Genomic DNA, 20,200 nt, shown 5'->3' with positions numbered 1-20,200 from the left:
TACTCCCAATTTGAAATTTGGGATTTCAATGATACGTTTGTACTTTTAATATTTCGACCAACATAATTTCTCAACATAGTCTCTATAACCCTTTTTATATAAGCCGCTTGGGGAATGGGCCCCCTTTTTTATCATATTTTTGACCATAATAGCCTGCTTCCCCCCCCCCCAGTTAATAGTAAAACCAAGTAGCTTATATTACTAATATATGTCATTGGTTATACATTTATATATTATAGTGGCCTTCTTTTACTGGATCTGAGGAATATACTGTTTTAATATTCAAGAGATATGAATAAAATTAAGATATGCTTTTTTTTTGTGTTAGGAAAATCATATTAATGAAAGCAGACATATATGTGTATATATGTCTCTGATGAAAGTGAAATAATTTTAGCAGCCAGCTGTTTGGTTTAATTTTGTCAAAATAGGCATTTGACACATTCCCCATTTCCATTCTCAATTTTATTGCACAAGGTCCGGCATGGTTTTTTTCTCAGTGCCTGTTTATTACGTCTGTACACTAAATCCATTGGAATACACAGATGTTGGAAGTGTACTTATTGATAATTTAGTCTAAGATGCATGATATTTTTTATTAGTTGTTAGTGGCTTTGAACTAGCTGTCAGTAACTGCGAGTACTCTCGGGACTGTACGTAGTGTCTTTTAGTTGTTGTCCGGGATATACAAGTATCCGGCCATGTCCACTTGTATTTGTATTTTTATCCATCCGATGAGTTAAGCCTTCAAGTTTAACTGATTTTTAGCGAACCTGGCCCAAAGGGCCTAGTGAGCTTTTCTCATCACTAGGCGTGCGTCGTCCGTCGTCGTTAACATTTACAAAAATCTTCGGCTTCTCTGAAACTACTGGGCCATATACAACCAAACTTGGCCACAATCATTATTGGGGTATCTAGTTTAAAAAATATGTCCGGTGACCCGACCAACCAACAAACAGTCAAGCTATATCTGCCCTGAAATTTTCAGATACATCATACAACCCATTGTTGGGTTGCTGCTCCTGAATTTGTAATTTTAAGAAAATTTTGCTGTTTTTGGTTATTATCTTGAATATTATTATAGATAGATATAAACTGTAAACAGCAATAATGTTCAGCAAAGTAGATCTACAAATAAGTCAACACGACCAAAATGGTCAGTTGACACCTTAAGGAGTTTTGGCCTTTTATAGTCATGATTTACCAATTTTAGTCAATTTTTGTAATCTTTTACAAAAATCTTCTCCTCTGAAACTACTGGGCCAAATTTAACCAAACTTAGCCACAATCATTATTAGCTAGGGTGTCTTGTTTAAAGATTGTGTGCGGTGACCCAGCCAACCAACCAAGATGGCCGCCATGGCTAAAAATAGAACATAGGGGTAAAATGTAGATTTTGGCTTTTAACTCTGAAACCAAAGCATTTAGAGCAAATCTGACCAGGGATTAAATTGTTTATCAAGTCAATATATATCTGCCCTGAAATTTTCAGATGAATTGAATATCTGGTTGTTTGGTTGCTGTCCCCAATTGGTAATGTTTATGGAAATTTTGCCGTTTAATTTTGGTTATTATCTTGAATACTATTATAGATAGAGAAAAGTTGTTAACGTCTGTGTCATTTTGGTCTCTTGTGGACAGTTGTCAATCATACCACATTTTTTTTTTATTTGTAAACAGCAATAATGTTCAGCAAAGTAAGATCTACAAATAAGTCAACATGCATGACCAAAATTGTCAGTTGACCCCTTTAGGAGTTATTGCCTTTTATAGTCCATTTTTAACCATTTTCATTAATTTGGTAAATTTTTACAAAACTGATATTTTCCTCTGTAACTAAAAGGCCAAGTTTATTACAGATAGAGAAAATTGTAAGTAGCAAGAATGTTCAGTAAGGTAAGATCTACAAACACATCACAAAACACAATCTTGTCATGAATCCATCTATGTCCTTTGTTTTACATGCACATAGACCAAGGTGAGCGACGAGCCTCTATAGTTATAGTTCGTTCTTATATTGTACTGTTATACCACTAGTCCACCGGTTAGAGGGGATCCCACTTACATGTTTAACCCAACCACATTCTGCATGTATGTGCCTGTCCCATGCCAGGAGCCTGTAATTCAGTGGTTGTCGTTTGTTTAGGTGTTACATATTCGTTTTTCGTTCATTTTTTGTGTAGACAAATTAGGCCGTTAGTTTTCTCGTGTGAATTGTTTTACATTGTCATTTCGGGGCCTTTTAAAGCTGACTATGCGGTATGGGCTTTGCTCATTGTTGAAGGCCGTACGATGACCTATAGTTGTTAATTTCTGTGTCCTTTTGTCTCTTGTGGAAGGTTGTCTCATTGGCAATCATACCACATCTTCTTTTTAATGTATAAGCCTGAAATGTCACTGATGAATTATTCACTATAGCAAGTGAATTCGTATGATGTTGGTTTATGTAATATATCCGTTTCCCCCCCCCCCCCCCCTGTAATTAGTTAATACTTCAGTTTTAATATGTATATCTTTTATATAGTTATTTTATAAAATTTACTGTTTGCAAAAGTATAAATTATTCTAAATAATAAGGATGTTCGTATCCCAAGCAAAAAAAACCTGGCCGTATTGGATCAGCTTTTTTTTTTTTAACTTTTGCTGTTTTTTTAACTTTTGCTGTTCAACTTTGTACTTGTTTTGGCTTTCGAACTTTTGTAACTGGGCGTCACTGGTAAGTCTTGTGTGGACGAAACGCACTCCTGGCGTATTAAATTTTAAATCTGGTGCCTTTTGTAAGCTATTATTCGATTGTTTCTTTGTCCAATATGTTCTACTATTTATTTGTATTGTAGTCCTTTTATCATGTTTATGTTGTGTTGTCATTTTAATGTTATATTCAACATTGCCATTAAAGCGGGATGTTTGGCATGCCACAAAACCACGTTCAACCCAACCATATTTTTCTTTAAAAAATGTCCTGTACCAAGTCAGGAGTATGGCCATTGTTATATTACAGTTCGTTTCTGAGTGTATTACATTTTAACGTTGTGTTTCTGTTGTGTCGGTTGTTTCCTCTTAAATTTTAGTGTGAATTCACATTACTATAAGACGTGGGACGGTACTTTTCTATCCCAATTTCTTGTATTTAGTTTTGATGTTATATTTGTAAATCTCATTAGATTTTATCTAATGCTTGGTTCGTTTCTGTGTGAGTTTACATTTTAATGTTGTGTCGTTGTTCTCCTCTTATATTTCCCTTAGTTTTAGTTTGTAACCCGGCTTTGTTTTTTTCTATCGATTTATGAGTTTCGAACAGCGGTATACTACTGCTGCCTTTATTTAGTATGGCGTCAATTATCAACAATTATAACTAGTACACATTTTTGTTTAGGGGTCAGTTAAAGCACTATAAGGTTTTTTTTCGCTGTGTTTAAGACCCATTACTGCTTTGCTTTCGGCTGTTTGTTGCTCTTTGGTCGGGTTTGGACGAACAGTGAGTCACCTTTAGATGCATGTAAACTTCAATTTCAGATGACAAATTGGTCTCTTGTGGCATGTGTGGAGAGCTGTCCTGCTGAAAATCTTAATACATCTTCTTATTTTATATAATGTGAATAAGACGTTAATACTACTTATTGAAAATTCAAATTATGCAAGTCCGAGTGCTCGAAAGAGAGTCAAGTAGTCAACTGTTTGTAGCCCCTGTTAAATTAATTTATGTTGATAGTTGTCAAGTTTTTTAGTTTCTTCTGTAACCTATTCTTACATCGGACTAGGGCTCCTTTTTAAATGAATTTAACAGTGGGTTTTGCTGTGTATATGTTTAGTCCATATTGCATGGCTAGATGTATCTATAGAGGAAGGGTTGAAATCTCGAAAAACACATTAAACCCCGACGCATTTTTTGCGCCAGTCTCAAGTCAGAAACCTCTAGTCTTTACTAGTATTGTGTTTCGGATTTTTTTTTGTGACGTGAATTTCGCTGAACTAAACTGTACATTATTGTTTATTGATACCAGCTGAAATCCCTATATACAGTTATGGATTTATATCGCTGCATTGCAGACGTTTTAGTAGCCTTGGCGGCTGTCAGTTTCTGCTCTTTGGTCGGGTTGCTATCTCTTTAGAAAATTTCCCGTTTCCATTCTCTATTCAATATTATATTGCCTTATTACGTTTGAGGGGCTTTTTTTAAAATTAATTTGTTTTGTTTGTAAACACAAACTGAAAACTACCTTAACAAAAAAAAAAAACCAATCAAATATCTTTCATCTTAGTTTCTCAGTTTAAGTAAACATTCTACTATGTTTCTGTGCATTTAATTGTTTTCTTCTCAACAATTGAACAATTAATTTCATATTGCTGTTGACTATTGTTATAAATCTGATGGAAAAATGGACTTTTTAAAAGAAAGTTTTAGTTAAATGATGTTTCGTTGTTTTTGGACAAAGCACACGTTTTTGATGATCCATTCAACTCGATTAACACGTATGTCTTTTTGAACCAGTACATTGCACTTCAAAACAAAGCTATATATTAAAGAGAAATTTTCTCAATCAATTAATAGGACTTTTAATTGATCCGACAATCTAATTGCAATTCATATACAGCCTTCTGCTCACGGTAGCGGGGAAAAACAAAAACATATGCGAGATATGCTTACTAGAACTGTGACTAAGATGATTAAAACAGTAAAGTTTCTCCTTCAAGATATTATTGTTTATTTCAGCAAAAACCTTAATCGACAGGTATTATGAGTTTTCCAATGGGCACTAATAGCTCACCTTTAACTCAGCCCCAGACTTTCATTTGACTTGGTGTCAGTTTTTTGTTGTGGGATGTATACTGAGTACCATATCACATCCACCATATGTTTTTGTTAAATGTATTCTATTTGTGTCCATCTCATATACTGAATCGTGTTATTTGGCCTCTGCCAGTTACGGTAGGAGAGCTGTCTCATTGCGGAAACACGGCATATACCGTGACTTATTTTTTATTGTTTAATATTGTTATGAATCATGGCACAGTATCTACTCTGGCTTAAGTCAATAATGACTGTCTGAATCAAATGTCATTCGGATAAATTAAATACAATTAAATATACCTCGATGATATTTTTGCTTTGAATAATCAGTATTCTGTGGAAAATTTCATAAACTGAGACAGCAATTTTTGTCCAGTTTTCTAGATTTTGTCATTTTAGGTGCAAACATGAAATCCATAAATAAAAATCATCCGTATTACATTTTGCATTGGTTTTGAAATGGCCAAGGAAAAGTCTCACTGGGAAGAGACTTCCTATACTAAAAGTTACTAGTATAGAAAACCCTGCACTGGGTGACTTCAATTTTGACTTAAATTAACTTTTGCCGGAAAGACCACGTGTCTGGTTCCAATAAAGTTTTTTGCTAGCTGGTACCCATCAAAAAATTAGATCAACCAGTTGTTATAAGTCAATTAAATTTAAATATATATTTTTTTTACTATCAAAATTCCAAAAAGTTTTTTTCTGAATATTTGTCTGCCCTAAAAATGGTTTGTTTTATAAAAAGAAAAGAAGAAATTTGTAGACTTTTAAATCTCGCGAGATGCAATATGGCGGCTATGTTTCAAAATTTGGCAAATCAATAAATGTATATTTAATATTTATTGAAACAATAAATTCCCGTAATGTCAAAACAGGTACAGAGATGCCTATGATGATAAAAGACCAATAACCAATATGTAGAATCTGTTATTGATGTTAAATGAATAACAATTCCATCTAAAATACACCCTTATGCTGACCTGTCTGTTTGTTTACATTTTGACAGTTCAAAACATGTTCTAACACGTTGCCCGCCGACGCGAGTAAAATGTCTTACATACCTGGAAAATAAGGTTAATTATTTTAGCATGTTTTGATTGTGTTTGGTAAGAACGTTTACAATGACAATATGTCGTGTTGGCAATCACTGGCTATCAATTTATTATTTTTTTGTACATGTATAAAAAATAATATTTCAAACTGACAGAAGAAATAACTTAAGAGTATATAAGTAAATAATGAATGAACACATTGGTAATCCTTAGCAAAACAAATGGGCCTGATGTCCAGGTGAACAATAAATTATAGCATATATATGCATCTTTAAAATTTATTCCTATTTTTTTGTATGTAATGTCAGAACAAGTGGAAACACTGTAATTGCTTTAAAACATTATTTTTTCAAAGTTAAAAAATAACTTAAAAAATTTGGAATCCGGGTCTGTTCGCGCCCAATCACGTTCGCACCCTTCCACATTCGCCCCCATTCACTTTCGCACCCCACATGTTCGCACCAAAATTTTGCGAAAAGTTCGTTCGTACCCAATTTTACCAATTTTTTGGAGGTGTATTGGTATAAATATATATGCCATTGTTTCTAAATAATTCGAGATACTGACAAGTTTTTTTTGTGTCATGACAAGTTTATAAAAAAAAAAGTCCTTGTTTTTAAGTCAGATTATGTTATTCTGACAACAACTATTTCATTTGTGTGTTGAATAATTCTTAATCGTGTTTTGGTTAGTGTATTGAAATAATTTGTTTTTCACTGTTTCTAGTCAATTAAGTGCGAATCTGCCAACATGTTGAACAACTGGTATGCATGGTAAGTGTATTGCTATAATTAATATTTATTTTATTAGTATTTACATCAAAGCAATTTAAAACAACAATCATGATTTATAAACAACAGTAAACAATAACACCAAGTTAGGCTGTTTATAAATACCAATTAGCAATAATCATACATAATCAACATTTAATAATTAATCATCAGATTGATAAAAAAAAAAAATCTATTCAATAAATTCTCAAATTTTATTCAAAAAGAATACAATTATTTGTTATATTCATATGAATAATTTCTAACAATTTAACTTAAATTTTATTAAAAATTGGGCGCGAACATGTAGGGTGCGAACGGACGTGGGGGGCGAAAATGTGAGGTGCGAACGTGTAGGGTGCGAAACTATATTGGGCGCGAACGGACCTGATACCAAAAATTTGATGCACACTGGATAACTAGTGCACTTAATTTCAAATTTCCACTTAATCATGTTAATCATGAACAATCTTGGACCATGCAAATACCTAACTTAACATTGCTGAACTCTCTATCTTTTATACTAATTATTTTATCATGGGACCTGGTCCATCGTTGTCATGATTAATCTGGACAGAACCAACTTGCAGAATTAGTTTTGATGGAACAACTTGATTCCATATATAGAATCATCATTGAAGCTTTAAAGAATTAGTTTTGAGAAAATGTTTTTAGAATTAAGTACTTTTGTTTTATTAACATGATTTTTAGGAGAACAAATGTATATTGCAGAATAATACAAAAAAAAATCATTTAAAAAGAACTTTTTAAGTGTCAGTTTTATGTAATATTTATTAAAATTAATGACATCATCTACACATTCGTAATTACTTGACCTTTTGATTATTTTTACTTTGGCAGGTCTGGTTTCTTTTACCTGAACAGGAAACATTGGAAGATGATTTAACAACTGTATCTTGGTCTAGCTCATTCTCACATCAATTACAAGAAAGCATGTCTGACAACAGTCCACAAAATAGTCAAGTTGTTCCAAGACTAGACCTCAACATTAATCAAGTAGGTACCATATTTTAAAAAGTATTTTTGATAAATTGTTCATGTGTTTTATTGTTCTTTTGCAATAAAGACAGCATTTGTGTGGAAATCCAAGGCTCCATTTTCAATATTGAGATCATAGACATTTATGTGAAAAGATACATGTAGTGTAGACATCATGTCTTTGAAGTTAGAAATTCAAAAAGAAATTCTGAGTAATTCCCTTTGAAATATAGTCTTGACAACACTCTCATATATATTGAAAAAAGAAGTTCTAAAATGAGTGCCAGTGAGACAACTCTCCATCCAAGTCATAGTGTGCAAATTTGAAAAATGAATAATTCTAGGTCAAAGAATGCCTTCATCATGTAGTCTTGGCTCACACTATACAGGAAGATATAAAGGGCCCCAAAATGGCTAGTGTAAAACAATTCAAATAAGGAAACCCAAGTCTAACTATAAACTATATAAGAAACAAGAAGCACTTACTGGGAGAAGCACCCCCCCCCCCCAAAAAAAACAACAAAAACAAACCAAACCAAACAAACAAAAAAACAAAAAAAACTGTTTTTAAAAAGAAATATTTACATCAACATGAAAGCAAAGCAGGATAATAAGAAACTGTATTTGTAAGTTTAGCCTGTCATTTGTAAAACAGTTTGCCTACTGTGGATTCTTTAGTATTTGTTGGATACCAATTTCGTGGGTTTTGTGGGTACAGGTGAAGCAGAAATTCAAATGTTAAACGAATAATATATTTTCGATAGGCTTTGTATACAGAGATTGGCTAAACCACAAAATCAAAAGTCCATGAATATGCAAGTTTTCAGCAATCCAGGAAAATTGATAACCACGAAAATAGATGAATCCACAGCAATGACCAAAAAAAAAAAAGTTGATGCTGAAAGACAGTGATTTGTCAGCATTACTTTATACAAATGCATGGTTAAATGAAACAATGATTTAAACCTTTCCCACATTATTCTGTATTGTTCTATTTTCTGCATCTAATGGTTTACACCTGTATAAAGCATACACTAGATTTGCATTTTACAATTTTTTATCAACATTTTATTTGATCAGCTTACAATATTGTGCATGGTACATGTACATTTATTTCACATGTCATGCCTTGTAAATTATGTTAACTTTAGAATTATTCAAAGCCAATGCATGTTGATAGACCAGATGTTTGTGTGCTAATTAATTTAGATTATGTAAAATTGGAATGTTTTTCTTCTTAATCAAGTAGGCAATATACTGGACCATTGATTTCTTTAGAACATTTTTAACCGGATTTTTGTGACAAAAATGTCGGTTATTGATTTGGGGATGTACAGCGGTTGGGTGGCCGGGTGGGCGGCAGCCAAATGTTGTCCGTGCATTTACTCATGAACCTTTCAACCAAAGCTTTTAAAATGTTGTTACTGACAACAAAATAAAGGTCAAGTTCAATAATGACTATTTTGACTTTTACTATTCAGGAGTTATGGTTCTTGAAAGATTGAAAAATGGTGTTTCCAGTTGTGTTCGTGCATTTACTCATGAACTGCTCAACCAAAGCTTCCCAATTTTTAATATGTTGTTACTGATGACAAAATGGAGGTCAAGTTCAATTATGATGATTTTGACTTTTACCGTTCAGGAGTTATGGTTCTTGAAAGATTGAAAAATAGCGTTTCCATTCATGTTGTTGCATTTACTCATGAACCATTCAACCTAAGCTTTTCAAATTTTAATATGTTGATACTGATGACAAAATGGAGGTCAAATTTGATATTGACGATTTTCACTTTCACTGTTCATTAGTTATGGTTCTTGTGATATTGCCAGGACACTAAAAAATGTTAATAAATCCGGTTTGTTGTTGTGACAGCCTCTTGTTAAACATGATTTCAAAACATATTTATATCAAATTTACTAAAATTGAAAAAGCATTGATTAACCAGTGAAGTTTTTGATTTGATAGTTCGTCCTCCTGTCAGTTATTAATTGGTTTACACAATAACTGTTGACCATACTACTTATAACAAATATTTTCTCTACAGATACTAATTTTTTTTCAGACAAATTCTCCAAGTGATAGTAGAGAGTCTACACAAAATGACATCTCCTCGCCATCCATGCACAGAGGATTCTCTTCTGATGATAATTCTGGTTGGAAGTCGGAAACCACAGAAACTTCAGAAGGTAATTTTTATTGTTCTTAATTTTATTAGGATCTATTTTTTTCTGATTCTATTTTACAAATTTAAATGTACATTGAATTAAGATGTTAACATTGAGACTCAGTCTTACCAAGTTTTGAAAAAAAGATGGATAATTTTAAAAATGAAGCTATGTGCCATTTCAATATTAATGAAGAAATTCACTTCAAATTTAAGATTTAATACATGTTCTTCAAAGAATTTGAAATGTTCATTTCCTTATATATATAAATGATGTAATTGTAGGAAATTTGAGTTTGTCTCAGTACCCCTTAGATGATCCATCATGTGGTGAGGAGTCTCCTCAAGAGAATAACAGTCTTCATGAGGAAGCTTTGACATCAGCAATTACAGAGGTTTCCAAAGATTTTATTTCTGGTAACTTTTCTCCTGGAAAATATCCACCAGTAGAAAGTGACAGTTCTGATGGGGATCACCATTTAGATGGACATACTGGAGCTGTTTATGCCAGATATCCAGAATCAGCTACGGGAATGTCAGATTGTGAATGGAATCCCTATGGCACAGATAATGATAACGAGACACCTAGGTCTTCTGCTAGTGATTCAGAGTTTAGGAATATTCAGGCTTTTACTGCAACAAGCTCAATGAGACAAAAAGACCCTGAGATAAGGATACCAACAGGTTCTATGAATAATGGGGACTTAAATAGAATGATTTCAAACCCTACGGTTACAAGGGATTTTGTCAGGATACCAACTGACACAATAAATGAAGATAAGACGAGGGATACAAATGCTGAAGATATCAATAGAGATTTTATGAGGATATCCATTGATAAAGATGGTATACCCACTATGAGTTCATTGGAAGGTAGACAATTCAATAGAAATGAAAATCCTTCTACCTCAGATAAAAGAGAACAAGTACCATATAGACCAGCTGGTATTTCAAAATCAGATGGACAGCAAAGTCAAACAAATAAAGAGACATCTAATGTCCTTCCTGCTTCACGTAGACTAGCAGCCGATATTGTGAAAGATTCCTATGCAATGTATTCACCAGAAAAAGAATTTGGTGCAAGATCTTCTGAAAAGACTGACAAGACATCTACAACATCTAGTACCTTACTAGGATCAGGTGACAGGACATTCCAGCTAACAGCTAACCAGTATATACCAGGTAGTCATAGAGAAATGTATGGTACACAATCGTATAACCAGCTCTCTCGAAACACTGAATTAATGCCCAAAGCATCTACCTCTGAAATAAAAGGGAATGTTTTGTCAGGTAGTTCCAGCACTACAATTGTTCCAGATAGTCAGGACACAGTAGAAACCTTGGTATCTAGCAGCATGTCTTCAGTTGACACTGCTAGGAGAGAAAGTGCCAGTAAATATGGGTCTTCAAGTTCTTCTAAACCTTCTGACGCTCCTTATGTGCCTGTCGGTGATAGAGCCAAACTTTTAGGCCTACCTGAGGATTTCTTGGATCAGCCCAAACCTACTGCATCTTCAGATTTTGCTGTTCCAAGGATTACAGACCTCCCTCTGCTATCCAGAGTTCAGATTCCAGAGAAGGATACAGATTCACCCAGCAACTCTAAACAAGAAAGCATGTCTCAAAGAGTTTCTAAACTTTTAGAAGATGCAAGTCATTTAGGAACTACTCTTCATCATCATCTATACAGCAGAGAAGCACTGGGACTTGAAGGTGATAGAGAACCTACTGTTCTAAGATCTTACTCACCCTTGAGAAAAAGTGACAATTTTGTACAAAAATCAACAGAGAGGTCTCAAGGATCTGCTCTTCTCACTAAATCTGGTGAACAGAGTGTAAGGTCTTCATTAGGTGATGAGGTTGCTAAATTAATGACCAAAAGTAATGAAGGAACTGTAAATGATATAACTAATGTCCCATCAAACTCATCTTATGTTCCATTGAAAATCAATACCATTCCATCAAGTGAGACCATGAATGTAATAAGTGCACAGACTTATCCATCACTTTCTATTGCTGCTGTAGGAGGTGGACCTGGCTCCACTGATAGTCAAGAATCGGCAGACTCCTTAAGTCAGAGAGTCAAGAAAATCTTATCTGACACTGCATATGCAGATAGAAATAGGCAGAGTACGGCTGCACCAGGTGGTTCAGTACCAACCAATTTTGATTACTCTCGTCTACAAAGAGATCTACAAGAAATTCAGAGCAACTTAGATCCTGGAATTGATTATAATATGAGGATTTCAAATCCTTCTCCAGACTTTTCAAAAGCAAGTGATAAATCTACTGAAAGTTCTAAAGCACATAAACTTCTATGGGACCATGGGGCTGATTTAGGATACGACGATAGTTTGTCAGGGAGATTTTTTGGGACAATGAAAACTGACACAGAAACAGAATGTGACAGTACATACTCTGGAAAGGGCTACAATGGGTTGTCAGATACATTAGAACTTGTTAACAAACCTCAAAAGGACACTGCAGAAGTTGTGTCAGATCAAGTTGAGTCTGACTTTGAAGACAGATCTTTGAAGGTTGCTCCAGATGTAGAAGAGATTATTCGCAGGTATCAAACAGAGAAACCAGATAAGTTAATGGATTCAGGAGATAGCTCTGGTTTAGCATCAAAAGTAATGAAAATACTATCACAGGAACCTCCTAGAAAACAGGCAATCAGTATTTTAAAATCTGCAAAACAGGAAGAGCGAGAAATGATAAAACGTATGGCTGATAAGCCAAAGCTGGATACAAGCTATGATAGTAGTCAAGAATCAACCAACAGCAGCTTTGTCATTCAAGATAAGGATGTAAGAAAACAGCTAGAATGGTCTCAAATGAGTGGAATTGACAAATCTATTAATAATTCTTATCTAAGTGGACTTAAAACAGAACCATTCAGTGCTCTTGGTAATGCTAAAACATTCTTATCATCTCAACTGGCCAAGAATGCAGATCGGACATTTAACCATAGCATTGACATAAAGACACCTTACAGACATGTACTTGACTGTTATCCTGTTTATGGTGTAGAGCGTACCAGAGGAGCTGCAGAGGTGGACCAGTTTGGAAGGACAGAGCCTGATGGAGTAAAGGAAGCATGGGCTGATGGTGCCTCTAGTCAGGAGGTTCCAGCAGAATTACTGTTTGGTGCAACTAGGTATTTAAATCTATAGCATTTCCGTTTTTAAATATACACTTGGTACATACATGCTCAACAGTGTTCTACCTAGGATTTTTTAGGGCAAACAAAGGGACACAGTTTACAGATGAAGGATATGTTAACACAATTTCTAGTTGGGAAAGGGGCAACTTGATCATTTCAGTAGATTTTTTAATAAAATTATTTTGTTTTGAATTTCAAGCATATAGGAAAATGTTGCATTGAAGATAAATTTCTGTAAAAAAAATTACCTCAAATGTCTGTAATAGAACCTTCTCAAAACCAAATCACCTAATTTGTACTGTAACTGCTAAGACATAGATAGAATCATACCCCTTAATTGAATGAAACTTTCAATATTTGACTCCGCCTTTTAAATTGTAAATTTTCTAAATTTTCTAAATTTCTAAAAATGAAAAAGTCATTGTGATTAATTCTAATTGATATGTCTTGTAATACTGTGAACTAATTTATGTTGGTCTATGGAAATAATTTAAAAGAAATAAGAAAATAATGTGTAAATAATTGATGAAGAAATATATATCTTTGATTGACTGAAATAATTAATTCACATTATTTTCCATTTATAATATCTGCACAGTCACATGTTTCTTACTTTCAGTTCTGACACAGCCAATGTGAGACCAGGGTCCAGAGATCATCAGAGGACCTATAGTGATCCAAGAGAACTGTCTCCTGAGGCAAGATCTGACAGGTAAATATGATATATTATAAGTTGAAATAAGATATTGTTTCTGACACTTTAATATATCTATACATTTTACTGCAGCTTTTATAAAGGCAATAAATTGTTAATAAAGAAAAAACTTCTTTGCCTTTATACTCTCTTTTATGCAATTAAATAGGAACAATAGATATACTGTGAAAGTACTTTTATTCGTGGGGTACCAATTTTCGTGGTTTTCGTGGATGACGTTATCCACGAATTTAAGTGTCCAACGAAATAAAACAAACATTGTCCAAATCAAGACATGGAAAGATCCCATGTAGGTTTGACTACTGATATGATCTAGAGAATATATTGAATAACGCCAAATCTGAAAATGCTATATAGTAGTCATAGGGCAAACGCGCTATGAACTACAACTCCATGAAGGAGTATACCCATTTAATCTTTCAGAACATTAACTGTACAACTTTTGATCTTTTAATTCTCATAAAAATATTTTTGATCGATGAAAGTCAGATTTCCGGTATTGGTATGCTTGTATGATAAAGTGTTCATTTTATATCCTCAAAATTCTCGTACATATCGAAAATAATAATTTTATGCTGAGCTTAATTTTGATAAGAATTATTTAACATTAAGATACGTTTATAGCATTTGTTTTTGTGTACTGTTTTCTGTAGGTGACATGTTTATGGCCTAATTAACACCTTTGATGGTCTTAAATCTGTTGATCACTTTATCTAGGATTAATTAGTGTTGTCACTACGATTTACCATTTTACCGGGTCAATGTTTACTTTGCAATTTTCCTCAATCACGACAATTTGTAACCTTCCTTTCTAAAGCTTCAATTTTCCAAATTTTTTTTTTAGAAAACTAAAATCCACGAATTTAAAAACCCACGAACATGTAAATATTTCTCAAACCACGAAAATTGATACCCACGAATTAAAGTACTTTCACAGTATTTTACTCTGGTAAGATTATTTCCAGAAACATGTATACTTAGATGGCCGGTGTGTGATTAGGGACTTGACACATTTTCTATACATGTACAAACAAACATCTCTTCTATAAACTTAGTTATTATAGATTCCCTCTGTCCTATCATTATGTAACTAGGTCTTTTAAAATCATTCAATGGATTTCATTCAGAACTTAACTTGAGATTTTACACTGTAAATAAATGTGCATGAGCCAAAAATTAATAGAAGTATGCTAAGACACAATGAAGGGGAGATAATTATAGAGATATTTGAATGTCATAAGTTATTCACCTGTAAGTTCGCTGTATGTAATGGATTTTATTGAAACTTCAAATGAAGATTCATGTTGAATATATGATTTCTTACAAGGGGAGATAACTGCATATAAAGAGTTTTATAATTCATCAAATAATATTGATGTTGAGAGAAAAATTTCTCCTTATCCCATTGCCATGGGACAGATTTCTTTGAAATTTTACAACACAATAGATAATAATTTTGTTAGCTTGCTCTCAGACAGTACCTCAAATTTGTACTCATTTATATTAAAGTAACAGTTTTTCTGTGTTATTCTATGTACTAATTTATAACATTAGATATCATACATAATTATTGAAATTGATACATATATGCAGTTCAATGATACATGCAATGCCAATAGAAGAGAATGTCTCATTCAGATAGCCCGTTTGATGACCAATGTTTTAAAGTTTTCTTTACTTTAAATCAAAATGTTTTTATGCCCCATTTATGGGCATTATGTTTTCTAGTCTGTGTGTCTGTATGTCTGTCCATTCGTTCGTCCGTTCGTTTCATCCATTTGTCCGTCTGCCCGCTTCAGGTTAAAGTTTTTGGTCGAGTTAGTTTTTGATAAAGTTGGAGTCCAATCAACTTAATAAACATGTTCTATATGATATGATCTTTGTAATTATAATGCAAAATTAGAGATTTTATCCCATTTTCACGGTCCACTGAACATAGAAAATGATAGTGTGGATGGGGCATCCTTTATTATTACATAATGGTACATTTTGAATCATTTACTTTATTAATGTAGTGCTACTGTTGTGACTGTGGAAGTTGCTACAGAAACTGAGTAAGTGACCTCAGTGTTATATGGTATCAAGGTCACTCACATTAAATGTTGTGTGTTGTTAACCTATACATGTATTAACTTTTTGTGATAGCAAAACACTCAGTGCATCCTTTGCACCCCTCACATGTTTGTAATACACTTAACAATGGGAATGATGGAAAGATAAAATATTTCAGATTGAAAATGCTTCTACCTTATACTTATATAATAGTTCTTTAAAAACTGGTCATTATTGTGATATATGGACTGCCCACAGGACAGTGGTATTGACTAAGATAGTGATAATGACTGAGCCGAAGGCGAGGTCATTATCGCTGTCGCAGTCAATTCCATTGCCCTACGGGCAGTCCATGTATCACGATAATGACTAGTTTTTCAAGAACTATTATGTTTATTTCATTGAGAAACCATGTTTTGGAAAATTCTCATAAATTCAAAATGCCTACAGCGAACTCAAGTAGTTGTAAGAGTGAAGACCAGTTGTAGTAATACTGCCACAATGATTCATTTTAGTGCAATTTTTCAGTAGATAAATACTTATTAATCAAGTTATCTTTAATTTTATAATTAACGAAAACATATAATAAACAATTCAACAACTTAAATATAATCATATATTAAAAACAGGAACATGTTTTATAAAACTTACATCTCTCTAAAAAAAGAGACCACGCCCCACCGGTCATTAACAGATAAATCACGCCCCAACTGTCATTATCAGACAGAAACCACGCCACAACGGTCATTATCAGACGGAAACCACGCCCCACCGGTCATTATCATGTAAAAGTTCGTTAACAACCGGTTTTCTGGTCCGTTTTTTTCTGTTAATGACCAAAGGAATTTATTACTGAAGAATAATGAATGTCATGTTACCCCTTTTAATCCAATAAGAGAATCTTATTCTCAACCAATATGAAATAAATATTATTCTTGCAAATGGTTTAATTCTTTTCTGATTTCAGAAATGATTACAAGTTCATTTCTCAACATTACTCATACAATACACTGAATCTGTAATACATTTATCGTTCAACTCAGAGTTTCATTTATTGGCAATTTTGAATTCAGCAGATATTATGAGTTTTCTTTTAAGGCCTTAATTATATTAAAAAGGTCAAAACCAGTTGCAAGACATATATGTAATGTTAGAGTGTTTGCACTGTAACTTGGTGTGGCAATCATTTGGAATGTATACACGTATGTTACACACTTCCCTAAGTTGAAAAGTTAAAGAGTTTATAACTCTTGCTGTTACTGTATTTTCTTTTGTAAATGTCCATGTGCATATTTTAGTAAGTGAATGTATAATGTACTGCATTCTCCATTGAAGATGAAAATTCTGCTTTCAGATAAAAAAAAAAAAATTGCAATTAGAATGACAATTCTGATATAAAGTTCAAAATTGTGTAATAACACCAAAAGTCTGCAATAAAGATAAAATAATCTGCTTTAAAGATTAAAATTTTCTGCATTGAAGATTAGAATTAAAGATTAGAATTAAAGATCAAATTTGTGCATCAATGATTAAAATTCTGTATTGAGGATGAAAGATCTGCATTAAAGAGGAAAATTCTGCCTAAAAGATGGACATTTAGAATAAGAACTGAAAAGTCATAACATGTTTGTTTTCCTCAGAGACTTTAAAGAAAGAAATAAGTTCAATATCAAGTCACAAAAATAGAAAAATGACTGTCTATAATATTTCAGACCTTGACCTTAAAAATTTCTGTGTATTTAAAAAGAAATTAAGGATCCCAGCTTTTACATTTATAGAATATTTAATTTTGTCATAAATTTATATTAAAAATAACCTATTATCATGAGTGATCCTTAAGCTTGGTGGGAAAACAAAATACATGTTTGTGCAAGAAAATTGAAAACTACAAATGATAAAATTTAAATGCCTTATTTTTAAAGTTATCAGAAATTTAAATTGACTTTGAATCATAATGGTATAATTTGTAACAGAATTATCAGTGTAAATGATTTACATGTACATTTTTAATGATTTTTGTTGACATTTGGACTTATTGAATAGAATGTTTAATATGTGTATTTCATGTTTGTGCCTGACTTAGAGGAAAGTGTTATATATTGTGATAAAGAAATGATAAAGTTTTATGTATTGAAATTGAAATGGATAACTCTCAAAATGGCCTTATAAACAGGTATGTTAATGCTATATTGTTAAATAAGATGTTTTTTTGGTTGCAAAAAATAATTTTGAAGCCTGAGATGAAAGTTTCAAAATTAAATATAAGAAAATAAAACTTGTTGACTTTTTAAAGATAAATGCAAATATGTTGCCTTGGATATGATAGTATGTCATGTATGACTATTTATTATATTAATAATTGCACAGTTATTAATGACCTGTCTTACTTGCTTATAAGATCAATGTTAAGACAAAACACCTAATTTACAAAAAGAAAAATACCCATGTCTTAATTTTTACCATCTAACATGATCTAGATATATAGATTAATTCTTTTATCTGGTTATCTTAACTGTAACTAGGCACCAACAACTAATTGATCATTCAATTCCAATATAAAAAAAAAAATAAGATATTAATAAAAGTGCTTAAAATTTTCACACCAAAAATTAACCCTTACTTTCTTTCATAAAATAAAAAACACAAAAATTTCTTTATACCAAAATATCCTGATATTTGTATTTGAATGTAGAACATTCAAATTGAGGAAAAGTCTTTTCTTGTAATGATATGATACTAGTCAGAGGAACTTATTTCTATGGTTTTATTCTAAGGTAAATGTTTTCAATCGTTGAAGTTGATGCTATGTATGAATTTTTATATGTATCAACACTGTGTTTACAGAGATGGACACACAAGAAGTAAATCTGAGGAGCCTAGATATGGGGAAGAGCTACCTAGAGATAGATTTTATAACTTAGAACCAGCTGTTTCTGCTACAGACAGAAGAGCAGCATCATCACCTCATGGGTAAATAGAAACAGTAAATAGAAGATGGAACCCAACCAAAAAAAATGATATGAGATATGAAGTTCACCTAATGAAAATAGCACCCCACCCCCAAAAAAATTCCTACAAGATTATTTATTGTATTAAAACATCCAAGCAGAAAATATAAACTTGAAAAATCTGGAATTAATAAATACCTATAACTTCAAATAAAGTCATCATAGATACCAGGATTGAAATTTTATATTCACGCCAGACACGTGTTTCATCTACAAAAGACTCATCAGTGACGCTAGAATACAAAAAATGTTAAAAAGGCCAAATAAAGTACGGAGTTGAAGAGCATGGAGAACCAAACATTGAATAGTATACAGTTTGTCAATTTATAATTCTTTAATTGTAGGAACGAGAAAGAAAAAGAGAACTTAGTGGATGTCAGAAAAAAGGAAACAGTGACAACACCACCTTCCGGTTAGTAAAAAAATCTTCTACCAATAACAACTGACCGACACAAAATAGGGCAAAAGTGCTGAAAAAAAGATTTTCCTTAAATACCAATGAATCAGTCAATCCATGTTGTATTGATAGATATGATTATAAAAAAACTGTATCTGATAAAAAAAAATGAAGGAAACAATACAAAGAAATATTACAGAGAAAATGCAATCATCAAAATGTAAAAATTGTAACTAGTTCATTTTACATCTGCTATTTTTTTTTTATATATATTCCATGTTGAATATTACATTTGCAAATTCTTATAAAAATTATCTACCCAGTACAAGTTTAATTATACTTTTGTAGTAACCCTTTTGTAGTTTCTATGTATTGAAAATTAAATGAATGTGAAAACACACACACACACAAATATACATATGATAGATATTTGCTTCATATAAAATAAAACCTAAAAATATTAGAATCTCAACAAATATTGAACAGTTCAATAAAAAATCACCAACCAACATTTAACTCATTTAAAACTCATGTGTAAAGAAATATGGAGTGGTTACCCCAGTTAAAGTGCACACAAACCTCTTCTGTTGCCTACATCATATATAGACCATATGTCATGAGACATAATTAAAACGAATGCCGTGAGACTCAAACATATTCAAAGTTATAATTACAATTTAGATAAAATTTTAGCCTCTTGTTTTTATTATTATCATAAATCATAAATGGTTAACCACTACTTAGTACTATGTGCAATATACAAATTCTTGAATATGGATTTCAGTATTTAGACGACCTCGTTTAAAAAATTACCACAGTTTTACTAGATTCTATAGAGGAGGTATATTATGTGATTGCTGTGAATATATAACTTGCTTATGTCATTGTTGCATCATTTTTTATTTTTAGAAACATATACTTCATTTTAAAGGGTTTACTTACAGTGTACTTGTACATTTTGTAGATACATGTATAATGTTCTTTTTTTCAACAGATTTTCTAATCCATTTACTAACACAAAACTCATAAAACATCATGGCTTCTGTGTTGTATAGTAATAATATGTTAAACGTGCATTCAT

General features: G+C 32.4%; 1 protein-coding gene across 4 annotated transcripts; it reads left to right on the top strand.

Moving 5' to 3' along the window:
• Positions 1–5,608: 5,608 nt before the first annotated feature.
• LOC143061127 (uncharacterized) lies at positions 5,609–20,043 on the top strand. 4 transcript variants are annotated; one of them, XM_076233682.1, is made up of 9 exons: positions 5,609–5,670; positions 7,479–7,634; positions 9,680–9,803; positions 10,067–12,941; positions 13,567–13,659; positions 15,678–15,716; positions 18,559–18,684; positions 19,067–19,134; positions 19,904–20,043. In XM_076233682.1, the coding sequence occupies exons 1-9, from the start codon at positions 5,659–5,661 to the stop codon at positions 20,026–20,028; spliced, it is 3,618 nt and encodes a 1,205-aa protein (XP_076089797.1). In that variant the 5' UTR covers positions 5,609–5,658; the 3' UTR covers positions 20,029–20,043. The 4 variants fall into 4 exon arrangements, with proteins under 4 accessions (XP_076089797.1, XP_076089798.1, XP_076089800.1 ...); XM_076233685.1 differs by lacking the exon at positions 5,609–5,670 and adding an exon at positions 5,747–5,868; XM_076233684.1 differs by lacking the exon at positions 5,609–5,670 and adding an exon at positions 5,778–5,901.
• Positions 20,044–20,200: the final 157 nt, after the last annotated feature.

Source organism: Mytilus galloprovincialis, unplaced genomic scaffold (genome assembly GCF_965363235.1).
Source record: "Mytilus galloprovincialis unplaced genomic scaffold, xbMytGall1.hap1.1 HAP1_SCAFFOLD_231, whole genome shotgun sequence".
In the NCBI taxonomy this organism is placed as follows: domain Eukaryota; kingdom Metazoa; phylum Mollusca; class Bivalvia; order Mytilida; family Mytilidae; genus Mytilus; species Mytilus galloprovincialis.
Note: the sequence above shows the minus strand (reverse complement) of the source record. Positions and strands in the feature narration are given on the sequence as shown.

Excerpts from the sequence above, each read along its gene's own strand:
- LOC143061127 (XM_076233682.1), top strand. Across the intron at positions 9,804-10,066 it reads AACCACAGAAACTTCAGAAG|GAAATTTGAGTTTGTCTCAG; the intron begins GTAATTTTTATT and ends ATGTAATTGTAG. Across the intron at positions 18,685-19,066 it reads GCAGCATCATCACCTCATGG|GAACGAGAAAGAAAAAGAGA; the intron begins GTAAATAGAAAC and ends CTTTAATTGTAG.